Here is a 13,101-nt window from a genome sequence, read left to right on the forward strand (position 1 = left end):
TGAGAACAGTTCTGAGGAAGGGTCACCGGACCCGAAACGTTAACTCTGATTTTTCTTCACAGATGCTGCCAGACCTGCTGAGCTTTTCCAGCAACTTCTGATCTGGTTCCTGATTTACAGCATCTGCAGTTCTTTCAGTATTTTTATATTTTTAAAGGATTTTTTTAACGTTCATGTGTTTGATAGTGTTGCTCATACCAGGTCCAGAAGATTAGTTTATTAATTCCTAGAAATACAAAAGGAAGACTGAGAACCTTATCCTGTTCATAGCATCCTTACATTCTTGCAGGGGAGGAGACATGGGAGTGGGGAATGTCTTTTCCTTTAAGATTGTACACTCTTACCAAAAACATCATCAAAAACAATTCACAATAATTTAGATAAGGATAAAAAAAATTAATCAATTCCCTTCTGAAAAGGAGGCAAGTGATTGCTTTGGTTTAACAAGTTTCTTAGTGCTTTGGGAAAAGGGTTGGCACACAAGAGGCATGTGCCAGTGAAGGGTTAACTCATGATAGTGGAATGTTTACCAAGTATCAAGTCATACAACCTCCAAAGAAATGATCTTACTGGGCTCCTAGCCAAAGGCAGTTTGAATCAGCCAAACCCTGCAGAGCAGCCATTGACTAGTCAAACCACAGCACGGCCTAACATGCTTTGGAAGAGTCAGCAGGGAACGGGACAGCCTTGTCCATCCAATGCCTATTGCCTAGACTAGTTCATTTCAAACCCAATGCCCATGCAAGTTGGCATCACACGATGACTCATCACTTAGTGGGGCGACAGCAACATTTAATGGCAACAAGAACCAGCTAATGACCCTCTTCAATCTGACCCACAACCACATTTTTCATTCACTGGGGCGTGGGTATCACTGGCTGGACCGGCATTTATTGCCCATCCGACCTTGGGAAGGCAGTGGTGAGTTGCCTTCTTGAACTGCTGCAGTCCGCCTGCTGCAGGTAGTGCCACAATGCCATTAGGGAGGGAATTCCAGGATTTTGACCCAGCGACAGTGAAGGAATGACGATAAATTTCCAAGTCAGGATGGAGAGAGTCTTGGAGGGGAATTTGAAGGTGGTGGTATTCGCATATGTCTGCTGCCCTAGTCCTTCTGGAATGAAGTGGTCGTGGGTTTGGAAGATGCTGTGAGGATCTTTGGTGAATTTCTGCAGTGCATCTTGTAGATAGTACACACTACTGGTATTGAGCATTGGTGATGGAGAGTGGATGCTTGTGGATGTGGTGCCAGTCAAGTATGCTGCTTTGTTGTGGATGGTGTCAAGCTTCTTGAGTGTTGTTGGAGCTGCACTCATGCAGGCAAGTGGTAAGTATTTCATCACACTCCTGACTTGTGCCTTATAGATGATGGACAGGCTTTGGGAAGTCAGGAGGTGAGTTACTCACCATAGTATTCCTAGCCTCTGACCTGCCCTTGTGGTCACTGTGTTTATGTGGTGGGTCCAGTTGAGTTTCTGGTCAATGGTAACCTCAAGGATGTCAACATTAGGGGATTCAGTGATGGTAACACCATTGAATGTCAAGGGGTAATGGTTAAATTGTCTCTTTTGGTGATGATCATTGCCTGGCATTTGTGTGACGCAAATGCTATCTGCCACTTATCAACCCAAACCTGGATATTGTCCGGATCTTTTTGCATTTGATGTCCTGGAGCGGAGTTGACTGACCTCCAACAGCCACAAACATCTTCCTATGTGCCAAAAATGACTCCAATCAGCAGAGAGTTTTCCCCCGACAATACATTTCAGGAACAAATGCATAAGCATTGCGCACCACTCTCTTTACAGTTTCACAGCCTACAGATTGCTTTTCTGACAAACTGCTGTATCCACTCATCGCTGTACCTATTAAGGCGTTAACAATACGGTCCAAGCATTTTATAACCACTTCAACTCCCAGCCATCCTTTCAAATAAGGTTAAATATCTTCCAACACCATCCTCTGTAAATGTAGGTACTTGCCAAAGATTTCTATTGAATTCAAACCATCGAAATTAGAATTGTACTCTGAGCTTCTACCTTTTCTTTTATCCTTAACTTTATGCTTTCTTCTAATCAAGTCACATTTTCTAATTTACCCAACTCTTCGGATTTCTCCTCACTTTCTATTATAACTTTCCTATTTCCAGTTACCTTTTCTGTTCTTCTTCCTTCCTTACCACGTTTCTTTTCTTTTCATGCTTGTCTTGTGCCTTTGCTGTTTTCATTTACTTTTCTTCTAATGGAAATTTTGCCCTGAATCTTAGTTAATTCTAATAGAGATATATCAATTTCGGGTTCCCCCCTTTTAATTCTACATGCTGTGTAATCACTTTAAGCATCTCACCCTTACAGGATAACAAGGTGTAGAGCTGGATGAACACAGCAGGCCAAGCAGCATCAGAGGAGCAGGAAAGCTGATGTTTCGAATCTGGACCCTTCTTCAGAAATGGGACCAGACCCGAAACGTCAGCTTTCCTGCTCCTCTGATGTTGCTTGGCCTGCTGTGTTCATCCAGCTCTACACCTTGTTATCTCAGATTCTCTGGCATCAGCACTTCCAACTATCTCTCCTCACACTTACAAGATCCTGTTTTTATTTCTAACTTCAAACACTCCATGAATTCCCTCCCTGTGGCCTTCGTCAAGGATTTCAAATAATTATTTTCTACTCAGAGAAAAGTCTTCGCAACAGTTAAAGCCATTTTGAATTTCCAATCTGTGTAATATACTTCACAACAACTCCTGTCTTTATATCCATTACCCTCCACATATGCATTTCTAAAGATCCACAGATCCCTTTTAAATTCAATGGATTTCTAACCCACCAAGAACACCCATCTTATTATGATCCCAACAACTGGTAGTACTGGACAAGTCAGATTCTAGAGTGAAACCTGGCTTGATACATTATAAATTTTACTTTTGCAGTTTGGCTACCATGAGGGCAAGTTGCTGAACAGTCAAGAGGTTGCCGATATGTTTCTAACTAAACATAAGTATACCACACACAAATGTAGAAAAAAAAACAAAGCTGTATAAGATAATTTGGAAACAACTTATAACAAATAGCAAGAAGAAAAATAATCAGCCCTTTTTCTCAACAATTTATTTTACAGACACACAACTTCGATAAACTATCACTCCTAACCTCATGTTAAAATTTCTTACTCACCAGCAAGGGCACAAGCATATCCTTTTGGTGTATTTTGTGCAATCACCTTATGTGATTCTCCCTATTTCCAAAGACACATAGACTTAGGTGAATTCACTGTGTTTCTCATTGAACTCTAAAAAAGAAGATACCAGGGTTTTTACCACTTTTAAACGGCCACATAGCACTGCTGCTATAGATTTTTCATTCTGAATTGATCCTGCTTCTGGCTCTGGCCTTTCTTTCTGTGGGTCATAAAACTCACCTTAGTTAGCGCTTCAATAATTATCTCACCAGGGACCTTAAGTTGCATGATTTCTTAGGAATGCTGCTTTGACCTACTGCAAAAAAAGGTTGACTCTTAAAACAAAATACACCTTCATGGAACTGAAAACCCAAACCCGTTTATCTGTACTTTAGAGTCCACGTTTCTGAGTGATAATGATATGTTATAACGCTTCATTACAGTTTAATTGCCAATTAGCTTAAAATTGTAATTTTTTTATTATCAACCCACCTGCCTGTGGAAATAGTTTCACCTCACCCTTCTATCAAAATGCCTCATCATTGGCCCGGATTTTCCAATGGCTAGGTAATTATTCCTGAAGTGTAGATGGGAATTGAGCATGGGGACCATGCAAAATCCCCATCATAGCACACACAGAAGGAATTATCTGGGAAATTGAAGATCCCTTTGGACAAATTCTCTGTGCCTGGAACATTCCGGAAGTCTCCATTTAAGTCGGAGAATTTGGAGGGTTCTGCTGAGCTAAGTACATATTTTTCAGGAGAAATTAGAATATTAATTGCCTAGTCTAACGTCTGACTGTTAAACTGACCCTCACCTTACCTCACACATCCCAAATTACATGTCCGCTGACCTCCCCACCAGCTCTCACCCCCTGACTGACACAACACCCGCCCCTTCCCACAGGACACAGTTGATAGTGGGTAAGTTGGTGGAGGTGATTCTGAAAGATAAGATTTACATGCATTTGGAGAGGCAAGGACTGATTAGGAATAGTCAGCATGGTTTCATGCAAGGGAAATCGTGTCTCACAAACATGATTGAGCTTTTTGAAGAAGCAACCAAAATGACTGATGAGGGCAAAGCGGTAGATGTTGTCTACATGGACTTTAGTAAAGCCTTTGACAAGGTTCCATCAAGTTGACTAACTAGTAAAGTTAGATCACATGGGATTCAGGGTGAGCTTGCCAATTGGATACAAAATTGGCTTGACGGTAGGAGAGACAGAGAGTGGTAGCGGAGGGTTGTCTAACAGTGTTCCACAGGGATTGGTGCTAGGTCCACTTTTGTTTGTCATTTATATAAATGATTTGGAAGAGAACATAGGAGGCACGCTTAGTAAGTTTGCAGATGACACCAAAATTGGCGGTGTAGTGGACAGTGAAGAAGGTTATCTAAGATTACAAAGAGATCTTGACTAATTGGGTCAATGGGCTGAGGAGTGCCAGATGGAATTTAATTTGGATAAATGCGAGGTATTGTATTTTGGTAAAACAAACAAGGGCAGGACTTATACAATTAATGGTAAGGCTCTGTGTAGTGTTGTTGAACAGAGAGACCCAGGGGTTCAGGTACATAGTTCATGTTGAGGTTGTACAAGATGTCGGTGAGGCCTCTTCTGCAGTACTGTGTGCAGTTCTGTTCGCCCTGCTATAGGAAGGATGTTATTAAATTGGAGAGGGTCCAAAAAAGATTTACCAGCATGTTGCTGGGAATGGAGGGTTTGGGTTATAAAAACAGGCTGGATAGGCTGGGACTGTTTTCACTGGAACGTAGGAGGTTGAGGGGTGACCCTATAGAGGTTTATAAAGTCGTGAGGGGCATAGATAAGGTGAATAGCAGAGGTCTTTTCCCTAAGGGGGGGAATTCAAAACTAAGTGGCATATTTTTAGGTGAGAGGAGAATGTTTTAAAAAGAATGTAACGGGCAACTTTTTTTACACAGGGAGTGGTTCATATGTGGAATGAATTGCCAGAGGAAGTGGTAGATGCTGATACAGTTACAATATTTAAAAGACATTTGGATCAGTGCATGAATAGGAAAGGTTTGGAGGAATTTGGGCTAAACACAGGCAACTAGTTTAGTTTGGGAACATGGTTGGCATGGACTGGCTGGACGGAAAGGTCTGTTTCCATGCTGTACAAGAATGACGTATAACACCCCTCCACTAGACCCAAGCACTGCCCCATGCCCCAGGGGCCAATATTCTCTGCCAAATAATTCCTCTATTCTTGAAAGCCAACACCCATCCCCCCACCCCCACACTGGACCCCAACCTATTACTTCTTGTTCTGGACTTATGCCCCCTTCCCATAGCTCTGGTCTTGATCCGTCCCATTCCAGGTTGGACAACCCTACCCCCCTCCAGCACCTTACCCCCCCAACAGCCCAAGGACTAAAAGCTCCCCACTCCTCATATGGCCCAATACTCCCACCCATTGGCCTACCTTAAACTCTGTACTTACCTAGCCCCCTTGCCATCCTGCACCCTGACATGCCATATGTCTGGCATCCTACCCACCTGACATTATATTTTCTACCCACCAGGGACCTTACAATGCCCAGCCACCTGGCACCGAATGGTGGTGTGACAGCAGCTGTCAATGTGGCTGTCTGGGATTCTGGACCTTTACATTTCAGAATCCAGCAGCTGACTGCTGTGAGAAAGAGGACCACAGTTTAACTCCCTGCGACGTTCTGAATGAAATGGGAATCTAAGTGGAAGTACGGCTGTGCATTCCTGAAGGACTGTCTGATCAAATCTCCTGTCAGAAATGTGGAACTCTTACATTGCATAAAACAGGATGCAGTGGCAATGTGCGTGAGATTGCTGGTACTTGGAAATTCTGACGCGACGTTACTAAATCTCCCACTCTGCTCCGTTGAGAAGAATGCAAGCTTTCCCTAGTCACTCCACTTAAATCAGATTAAATTCAACTAAATACTAAATAACTCAGTCATTTAGAATAAAATGGCAACTAACTGTTCCCGGTAAAGTGCCACAAACAACAACGGCAGAAATGGTTGATTAACCCTTTCACAGGTGTGTGGTTTAAGAGGTGGACATTGCCCAGGACAAGGGAAGTGTATTTCTCTGCTCTTCTTCAAATAGCTCTCTGGGATATGGATGTTTCATTACATTTGAAGGCACAATGTAAATGCAAGTTGTTGTACATTAACCTGAACATGCAGATCTCAGCATTAGATCTCATTGAAAGATGGCAGGCTAACTTTGTGACAGTACCTCAGCGCCCTCTCCGATAGTGAGACTAGATGCCATGTCCACATTGAGGATAGCGAAGCCCATTCAGACTGGGTTGATTGTCAGCCTGTGGGGCTGCAGCTACTTTAGAGAGTGTGTATGCCAGAGAACTAACCTTTACTGGTTGTCTGCTGGGTCAAAGTTGATCCACGACCTGTTGCTTCATTCATGCTGGCAGCCCGGTTTAATGTGCCTCTTGGGGAACTCCCCGTTGAAGGTGTGAACACTGCCTCAGAGCTGGCAACACCTTTTGTGACCAGAGGACGGGACGGTAGTTCCAAGGCAGACGTTGGCCCCCATTTGGAGGCTTTGCTGGTCTCGCCCCTTTGGTCTGGTGATATAGATTGCCTGGTTCCTGTCTGGACATTTTTCTGGTTGCTTACGTCCACAGTTACAGTTTTGGTGGTCTGGTGACTCATGGGCCGTGCTCCTGAAGGTTTGTCCATATGAAACAGGGAAGACGAGGCTACACCTTGGCTTGTGTTGTTATTCTTCTCAAAGGGCAAATTCTTCTGCAGGACCGAGCGTGCCTTGTCTTTGTCCATGTCAGAAGTGGACCTGGTGATTGCAGTCGGACTCTTCAACATGTTGGTGCGCTCCTGGTTTCCAGGCGACCAAGGCCTCTGCGTTATCGTTTCCACTGAACAATGCTGGCCACGTGCAGGATCTGGGGAACGCAGTGAGCTCACCAAATCAGATGAAGTTGGTTTCTCAGGCGTCCCTGAACTCATAAACTTTTGCCTTGCAGCCTGCATTGTGTCCGCACGACCGCCTCCTGGTTTGAAAGCTGTTGACGAGACCTCGCCCTGTCTGGGGGCATTTGTCACTGCGGTGGGGCTGGTCACATGGCTCACCACCGGCTTGTGGACTGTTGGTGCTGACTCGTCGGCTTTGGGGCTGGGCTTGTGTAACTTGGGGGTGACGTAACTGCTGTTGTTGTTGCTATTCTCACCAGCGTTGGCTTGGTGGTTGGTGCAGATGAAAGTCCCGGGTATGGGTCCAGCCTTATATGCACCAGCCATGAGGATATTGGAGCACTGTTTACACCTGTGGCAGGTGAGAAGGGTGAAATCTTGAATGAAGAGCATGACTAACAGTTAAAGCTTGATTAATACATTAACAGTACATAATGAGGCTTGCCGGAGAGCCCAGACATCCCCCATTCAAGTATTGAAATAGCTGCATCCCAGCAAAAACACTGATTGACTGCCCTGGATCTCTGATCAAATCTGGCAACTGCGCCAAGTGCATTTATACAAGATAAAGAGATTTTGGTGCTTGCAATTTCTACGATTGATACTTTAAAGGGTATGGACAATTGGTATTTTTATTTGTCTGTAGTGAATTAAGGTTTATTTGTTTAAGAAAATGGAATGTTCTGAAGGAAGGAGTTAATTTTTAAACTTCTTTTTAAAACACATCCTGCTGTCAGTAAATCACTGCAGATGCTGGAATCTGTACTGAAAACAACAAATGCTGGAGATCACAGCAGACCAGACAGCATCTATGGAAAGACAGCAGGCCAACATTTCAAGTCTAGATAACTCATCATCAGCTCTGATGAAGAGTCATATACACTCGAAACGTTAGCTTGCTCTCTCCCCATGGATGCTGTCTGACCCGCTGTGATCTCCAGCATTTCTTGTTTGCCTATTGTCAGTATATGGTTTCCTGGTTCAGTTTGAATGGGCATGAAAATGTCATAGCTTGACACAGAGGGTATGAAAATCCATAGAGGGACAGGTGACAGCATGAGGTTTGATGGATGGGAAATGTGTAGTGTGTTGGGTGAGAGGGTGCAAGAGACGAGGTCTCTAGGGCCTTACTGTGTTTATTATAACTGGGACATGCTCCCACAATGCGAGGTGGGCCTTTAGAAGAGGGTACCTTCTTACACAGCAGCCCTGTAGCTGCTACTGAACTCTTGTTAGCATCAGCACCGCACCCAAAACAAAAATCCTATCTTGGCAGGCACTTCCTCCTGAGGCAGATGTGCAAGCAAGCCAGGAAATTGCCCAACTTCCCCTACCCGCTTCTAGCATGAAATGTTATCGCTAGGCCTCAGGAAAACATGATAATGACAGTACTATAAAATCAAACAATTGGCTGTAAAGTACTGTGAGCTGTCTTGAGGATGTCAAAGGTCTTATGTAAATTTCTACTTTTCATTACAATTTTAGATCTAAGCAGAATTTCTGTCAACTTCCCAACATTGTAAAACCTCTTGGCCACATCTATAGTTGAAGTAAGCCATACCGAATTGTAGATCCATGGGGAAAATCACCTTTTACAGAGGTGGATCCTATTTCAAGTATGAAGAATGTGATCTACATTGGAATACAGTAATAACAATTTATTACATTAAAATGCCAACTGCATTATCGGGATCTGAAGTTTTGCAAAGACAGAATAGGATGTCTGGTGAAGCCAAGTGGCTTTGAAGCCCTGATTCCAGATGTCCTGCCCTGAACCTGCCACTCACTTTCATTGTTGGGTGGATAATGAGCATGGGTTATAATCTGCACATCCACCGTTTATGGAGGTAGCCGTATATGTAAAAGTGCCTTCAAACAGAACAAATGTTCAGTACTGGGTTACTTAAAACATGTCTAGTGGGCTTTACCCTTTTCAGAAGAAAGTCTAAATATACTACAGGAGAGGTGTGGTAGGTTGAGGGCATTTTTGGGAGAGGTCAGGTGTCTTTGGGAGATGTTAGGTTCCCTTTGAACTTGTTAAAAGTAGACATGGGTGTGGGTAAAAAGCAAATACATTCATTGGAACAGTGAAGCTATCAAGGCATTTAAACCTCCTGGTTTTAAAACTGAAAATAAAATACTCTTCAGTTTAGAAAAGAAATTCAGTGCTTGTGGTTTCACTCTGACCATTGGCATTAGCCTGAGGGCTATAATTATACAATTCATGTTATCATTATCACAGTGGGACACCTGTCAGTTTGCAATTTGATTGACAACTCTATAAGTATTATAAAATCTTTGATATGGGGCTACAAGCACAATTGGTTACTTATAAAAGTGTTTATATAGTTTGAAGGAATGCAAATATATTAAATGGATTTGGATGAATGAGTTTTTGTATCATGAAATTCTGTAACAGTCAGTTAGAACTTTATTTCAATTCCTCATGGGTGCCAAAGTGTGCCCGGGGGGAGTACTGTGTAAGTTGGTACCAAGCTGGAAATCAAAAGGGTGGTGCTTGGCAGACACAGTTTGGTATGAATTGGCAGAGTTGATTTAAGGGCTGCAAAAGGTTTTGTGGGTGCATACATGGTTGGCACAGAAGGGGCACGAGGAGTGTGTGGATGGAGGAAGGCTGGGAGGGCTGTTTTTTGTTTCTTTCTTTTTACAACTGGAACAAAGTCCTGTACCTCCATAGTCTTTACAACAACCCACCACGGCATTTGGCAGCCCTTGCGGCTGCCTCTGAACTCTTCCCATGGGTACTAGGCCGAGATCCAGTTCAGATCCACCCTCCAACCTCCAAAATCAAAATGGGAAAATCTGAGGGACCTCCTCCTGCGTGGCGTTTGCTGAGCCCGGGATTTTTCTGGATCTGTGCTTCAATTTGGGACCAAAAGTTTCAGCCTAGGTCACCTTCTGTGCCATAAGACTTCTATGATTCTGTGATTCTGTTTCCACATTTACCACCTTGCAGGCAGTGATTTGCAGATCGCTCGCTGTTTACACAATCTCTTCCTCACAGTCCTCCTTTGTCTCTTGCCCTAAACCTTAAATCTATATCCCCTGGACCTTGTGTATTGAGCCAATGGGAACAGTTTTTCACTGGCTACTTTATCTAAGCCACTCAAAATCTTGTACATTTCTATCAAATCTTCTCTCAAACATCTTTGCCAAGAGCATGACCCCCGCCTTTCCAACCCAACAATTAGAATAAAAGCACACCTATGGAAATATGCTGGTAAATATCCTCTGCACCCTCTCAAGGACATTCACATCTTTCCCTAAGTGTAGTGACCACAACTAGACGATCTTTATACTTCTTCCAGTCTCACGCTGTTCTCCCCTTGGCCACTAAATTAACGAGCAATATTCAAAACCCATCTATGTAAAGCGACATTAGGACAAGTGCTGACAGGTTTGGTCACAAAGGTAGATTTTAAAGTGTGTCTTAAATTTGGATGGCAAGATCAGGAAGTGGAGCGATTTAGGGAGAGAGTTGCAGAGCTTCGGACCTCAGCAGCTGAAGGCAAAGGCAACACATTCAGTCCTGTATCTCACCTGAAACAGTTCCTGTGATAGAGTTTCCCATCTACTAAGTACCGCTGAACCAACAGCACGGTTTTTTTGCAGATGGCGCAGCTACTGGATAAAGTCCCCGACTTATTGGATCTGTCACCAGCATCAGCAACAGGAGCTTTATTCTGGAAGAAGGAGGGAAAAATGTACAATTATTTTGCTCTCGTTTCCCCATCTAACCAAGAGTGGGTCACAAAAGTCCTACAACAATCGTTGCGCCAACTTGCCACGGTGGCCGGATGCAATCATCATTCCTCAGGTGGCACACCTCAGAGATAGGCAGCTAATTGACCTTGAATGGAGCAGCCCAGTGTGTGATCATCACGCTCTCACAAGTACAATGTAATAGTGTAGAGGGGAATACAGCCTGGCAGAATGAATAATAGTACAATTGCAAAAAAAAGAGATGGTAATGGGATAAGTGAAAATATGGGTCTGGAGGAAGTGTAAAGGGGATGAGTGTGGGGGAGCTAGTTAGTTCAGTTGGCTAGAAGGCTTGCCTGTCGATCAGATCAAACCAACAGCATGGGGTTCGGTATTCCCAGTTTGACTTACTCACTCAAACTCAGTCATATGGGAAGCAATAGCCTAGTGGTATTATTGTTGGACTGTTAATCCAGGGACCCAGACAATGTTCTGGGGACCCGGGTTCGAATCCCGCCATGGCAGGTGGTGGAATTTGAATTCAATAAAATATCTGGAATTACGAGTCTGATGATGACCATGAATCCATTGTCGGAAAAACCCACCTGGTTCGCTAATGTTCTTACCTGGTCTGGCCTACATATGATCCAGACCCACAGCAGTGTGGTCGACTCTGAACTTCCCTCTGGGCAATTAGGGATGGACAATAAGTGCTGCCTAGCCAGCAACATCCTCATCCCATTTATGAATAAAGAAAAAATAATAATGGTACTTTGCCATGGATCAGCGAATAATCTCTGCCTTTAGAACTGAAGAAGTTGAATCTTCACCAGTTTCTGTTCTCCAAATAGACACAGGTCTTCCCTTTCACATCATCCTCCCATCCCCACTTTCTGTGTCTCTGTATCTGCTTCACTTTTCTCACATCTCTACACTTTTCCAATTCTAAAGAAAAGCAACGTTAACTTTCTCACTCCAAAAATGCTGCTGAGGGTTTCCAATATGATTCTTTTAATTAGTTGAAAGAAAATGTATTCTACCAGTTTAATCCCATAACAGAGACTACACCATACCGTTGGTGCATCCTTAGAGGCTGGCACAGCAGTGGGAGTCCGTGTGTTCTTGGGCACTTTAGGTTTGGTCTCAGGAGTTGACTTCTTCCGCACAGGCTCCTCACCCGAATCAGAGGCTGATCTCTTGATGTGAGCCATACCACCAACTGCAAAAGAGAAAGATGATGTTAAGATGGCCTGATGGAATACTCCCCACTTGCCCTGGATGATTGCAGCTCCAACAACACTCAAGAAGCTTGACACTGTCCAGGACAAAGCAGCCCGCTTGATTGGCACCACATCCACAAGCATCCACTCCCTCCACTACCGATGCTCAGTAGCAGCAGTGTGTGCCATCTACAAGATGCTGCGCAGAAATTCACCAAAGATCCTCAGACTGCACCTTCCAAACCCATGACCACTTCCATCCAGAAGGACAAGAGCAGCAGATACATGGTAACACCACCACCTGCAAGTTCCTCTCCAGGCCACTAACCATCCTGACTTGGAAATATATCACTGTTCCTTCACTGTGGCTATGTCAAAATCCTGGAATTCCCTCCCTAATGGAATTGTGGGTCTACCTACAGCATGTGGACTGCAGTGGTTCAAGAAGGCAGCTCACCACCACCTTCTCAAGAACAACTAGGGACGGGCAATAAATGCTGGCCAGCCACCGCCGCCCACATCCTTCAAATGAATAATAAAAAAAAATAGAATTTAAAACAAAAGATCCACAATCTCCCTCACAGGAAGTGTGGAACTTTACACCTGCTGTGCTGCAGATGGCTCTTCAGTGCAGAATCGGCAGAACAGCTATCTCCTTGTACCATTCTCAAAGTTCCAGTGTCTTGCTGAGGGAGGGTGATCCTACCGAAGGTGCTAATTTTTGGAAGAAATATTAATCTGCTGCCTCATTTATATTTAGAAAGCATTTATATTTTCCCTTAAGTAAGGAAACCAAAACTTGTTACATCATATTCCAGATGTGATCTCACGACCACCCTGTACAATGGTCGTAAAACATCCCTACTTTTGTATTCCATTCCCTTTGCAATAAGTGATAACGTTCCATTTGCCTTCCTCATCACTTGCTCTACCTGCATACTAAAAAGAGCATGAGAAAGAAATAAGGGAGATTTCTATTGTGTTCCTGCCAATATTTACTCCTTAACCAACGTCGCTAAAA

The 13,101-nt window shown here is 43.7% G+C and overlaps 1 protein-coding gene across 1 annotated transcript in view; it reads right to left on the reverse strand.

Annotated features, from left to right (window-relative positions):
- The window catches only part of LOC109915536 (MICAL-like protein 1), a 47,936-nt gene extending 35,860 nt beyond the window's left edge, over positions 1-12,076 (reverse strand). The window contains exons 1-3 of the mRNA XM_048609436.1: positions 11,934-12,076; positions 10,699-10,841; positions 6,558-7,489 (exon numbers count right to left, since the gene is read on the reverse strand). Coding sequence (XP_048465393.1) covers positions 6,558-7,489; positions 10,699-10,841; positions 11,934-12,071 — 1,213 coding nt within the window. The 5' untranslated portion in view covers positions 12,072-12,076. The remainder of the gene's footprint in view (positions 1-6,557; positions 7,490-10,698; positions 10,842-11,933) is intronic.
- Positions 12,077-13,101: the final 1,025 nt, after the last annotated feature.

This window comes from Rhincodon typus, chromosome 21 (assembly GCF_021869965.1).
Source record: "Rhincodon typus isolate 14 chromosome 21, sRhiTyp1.1, whole genome shotgun sequence".
Classification (NCBI taxonomy): Eukaryota; Metazoa; Chordata; class Chondrichthyes; order Orectolobiformes; family Rhincodontidae; genus Rhincodon; species Rhincodon typus.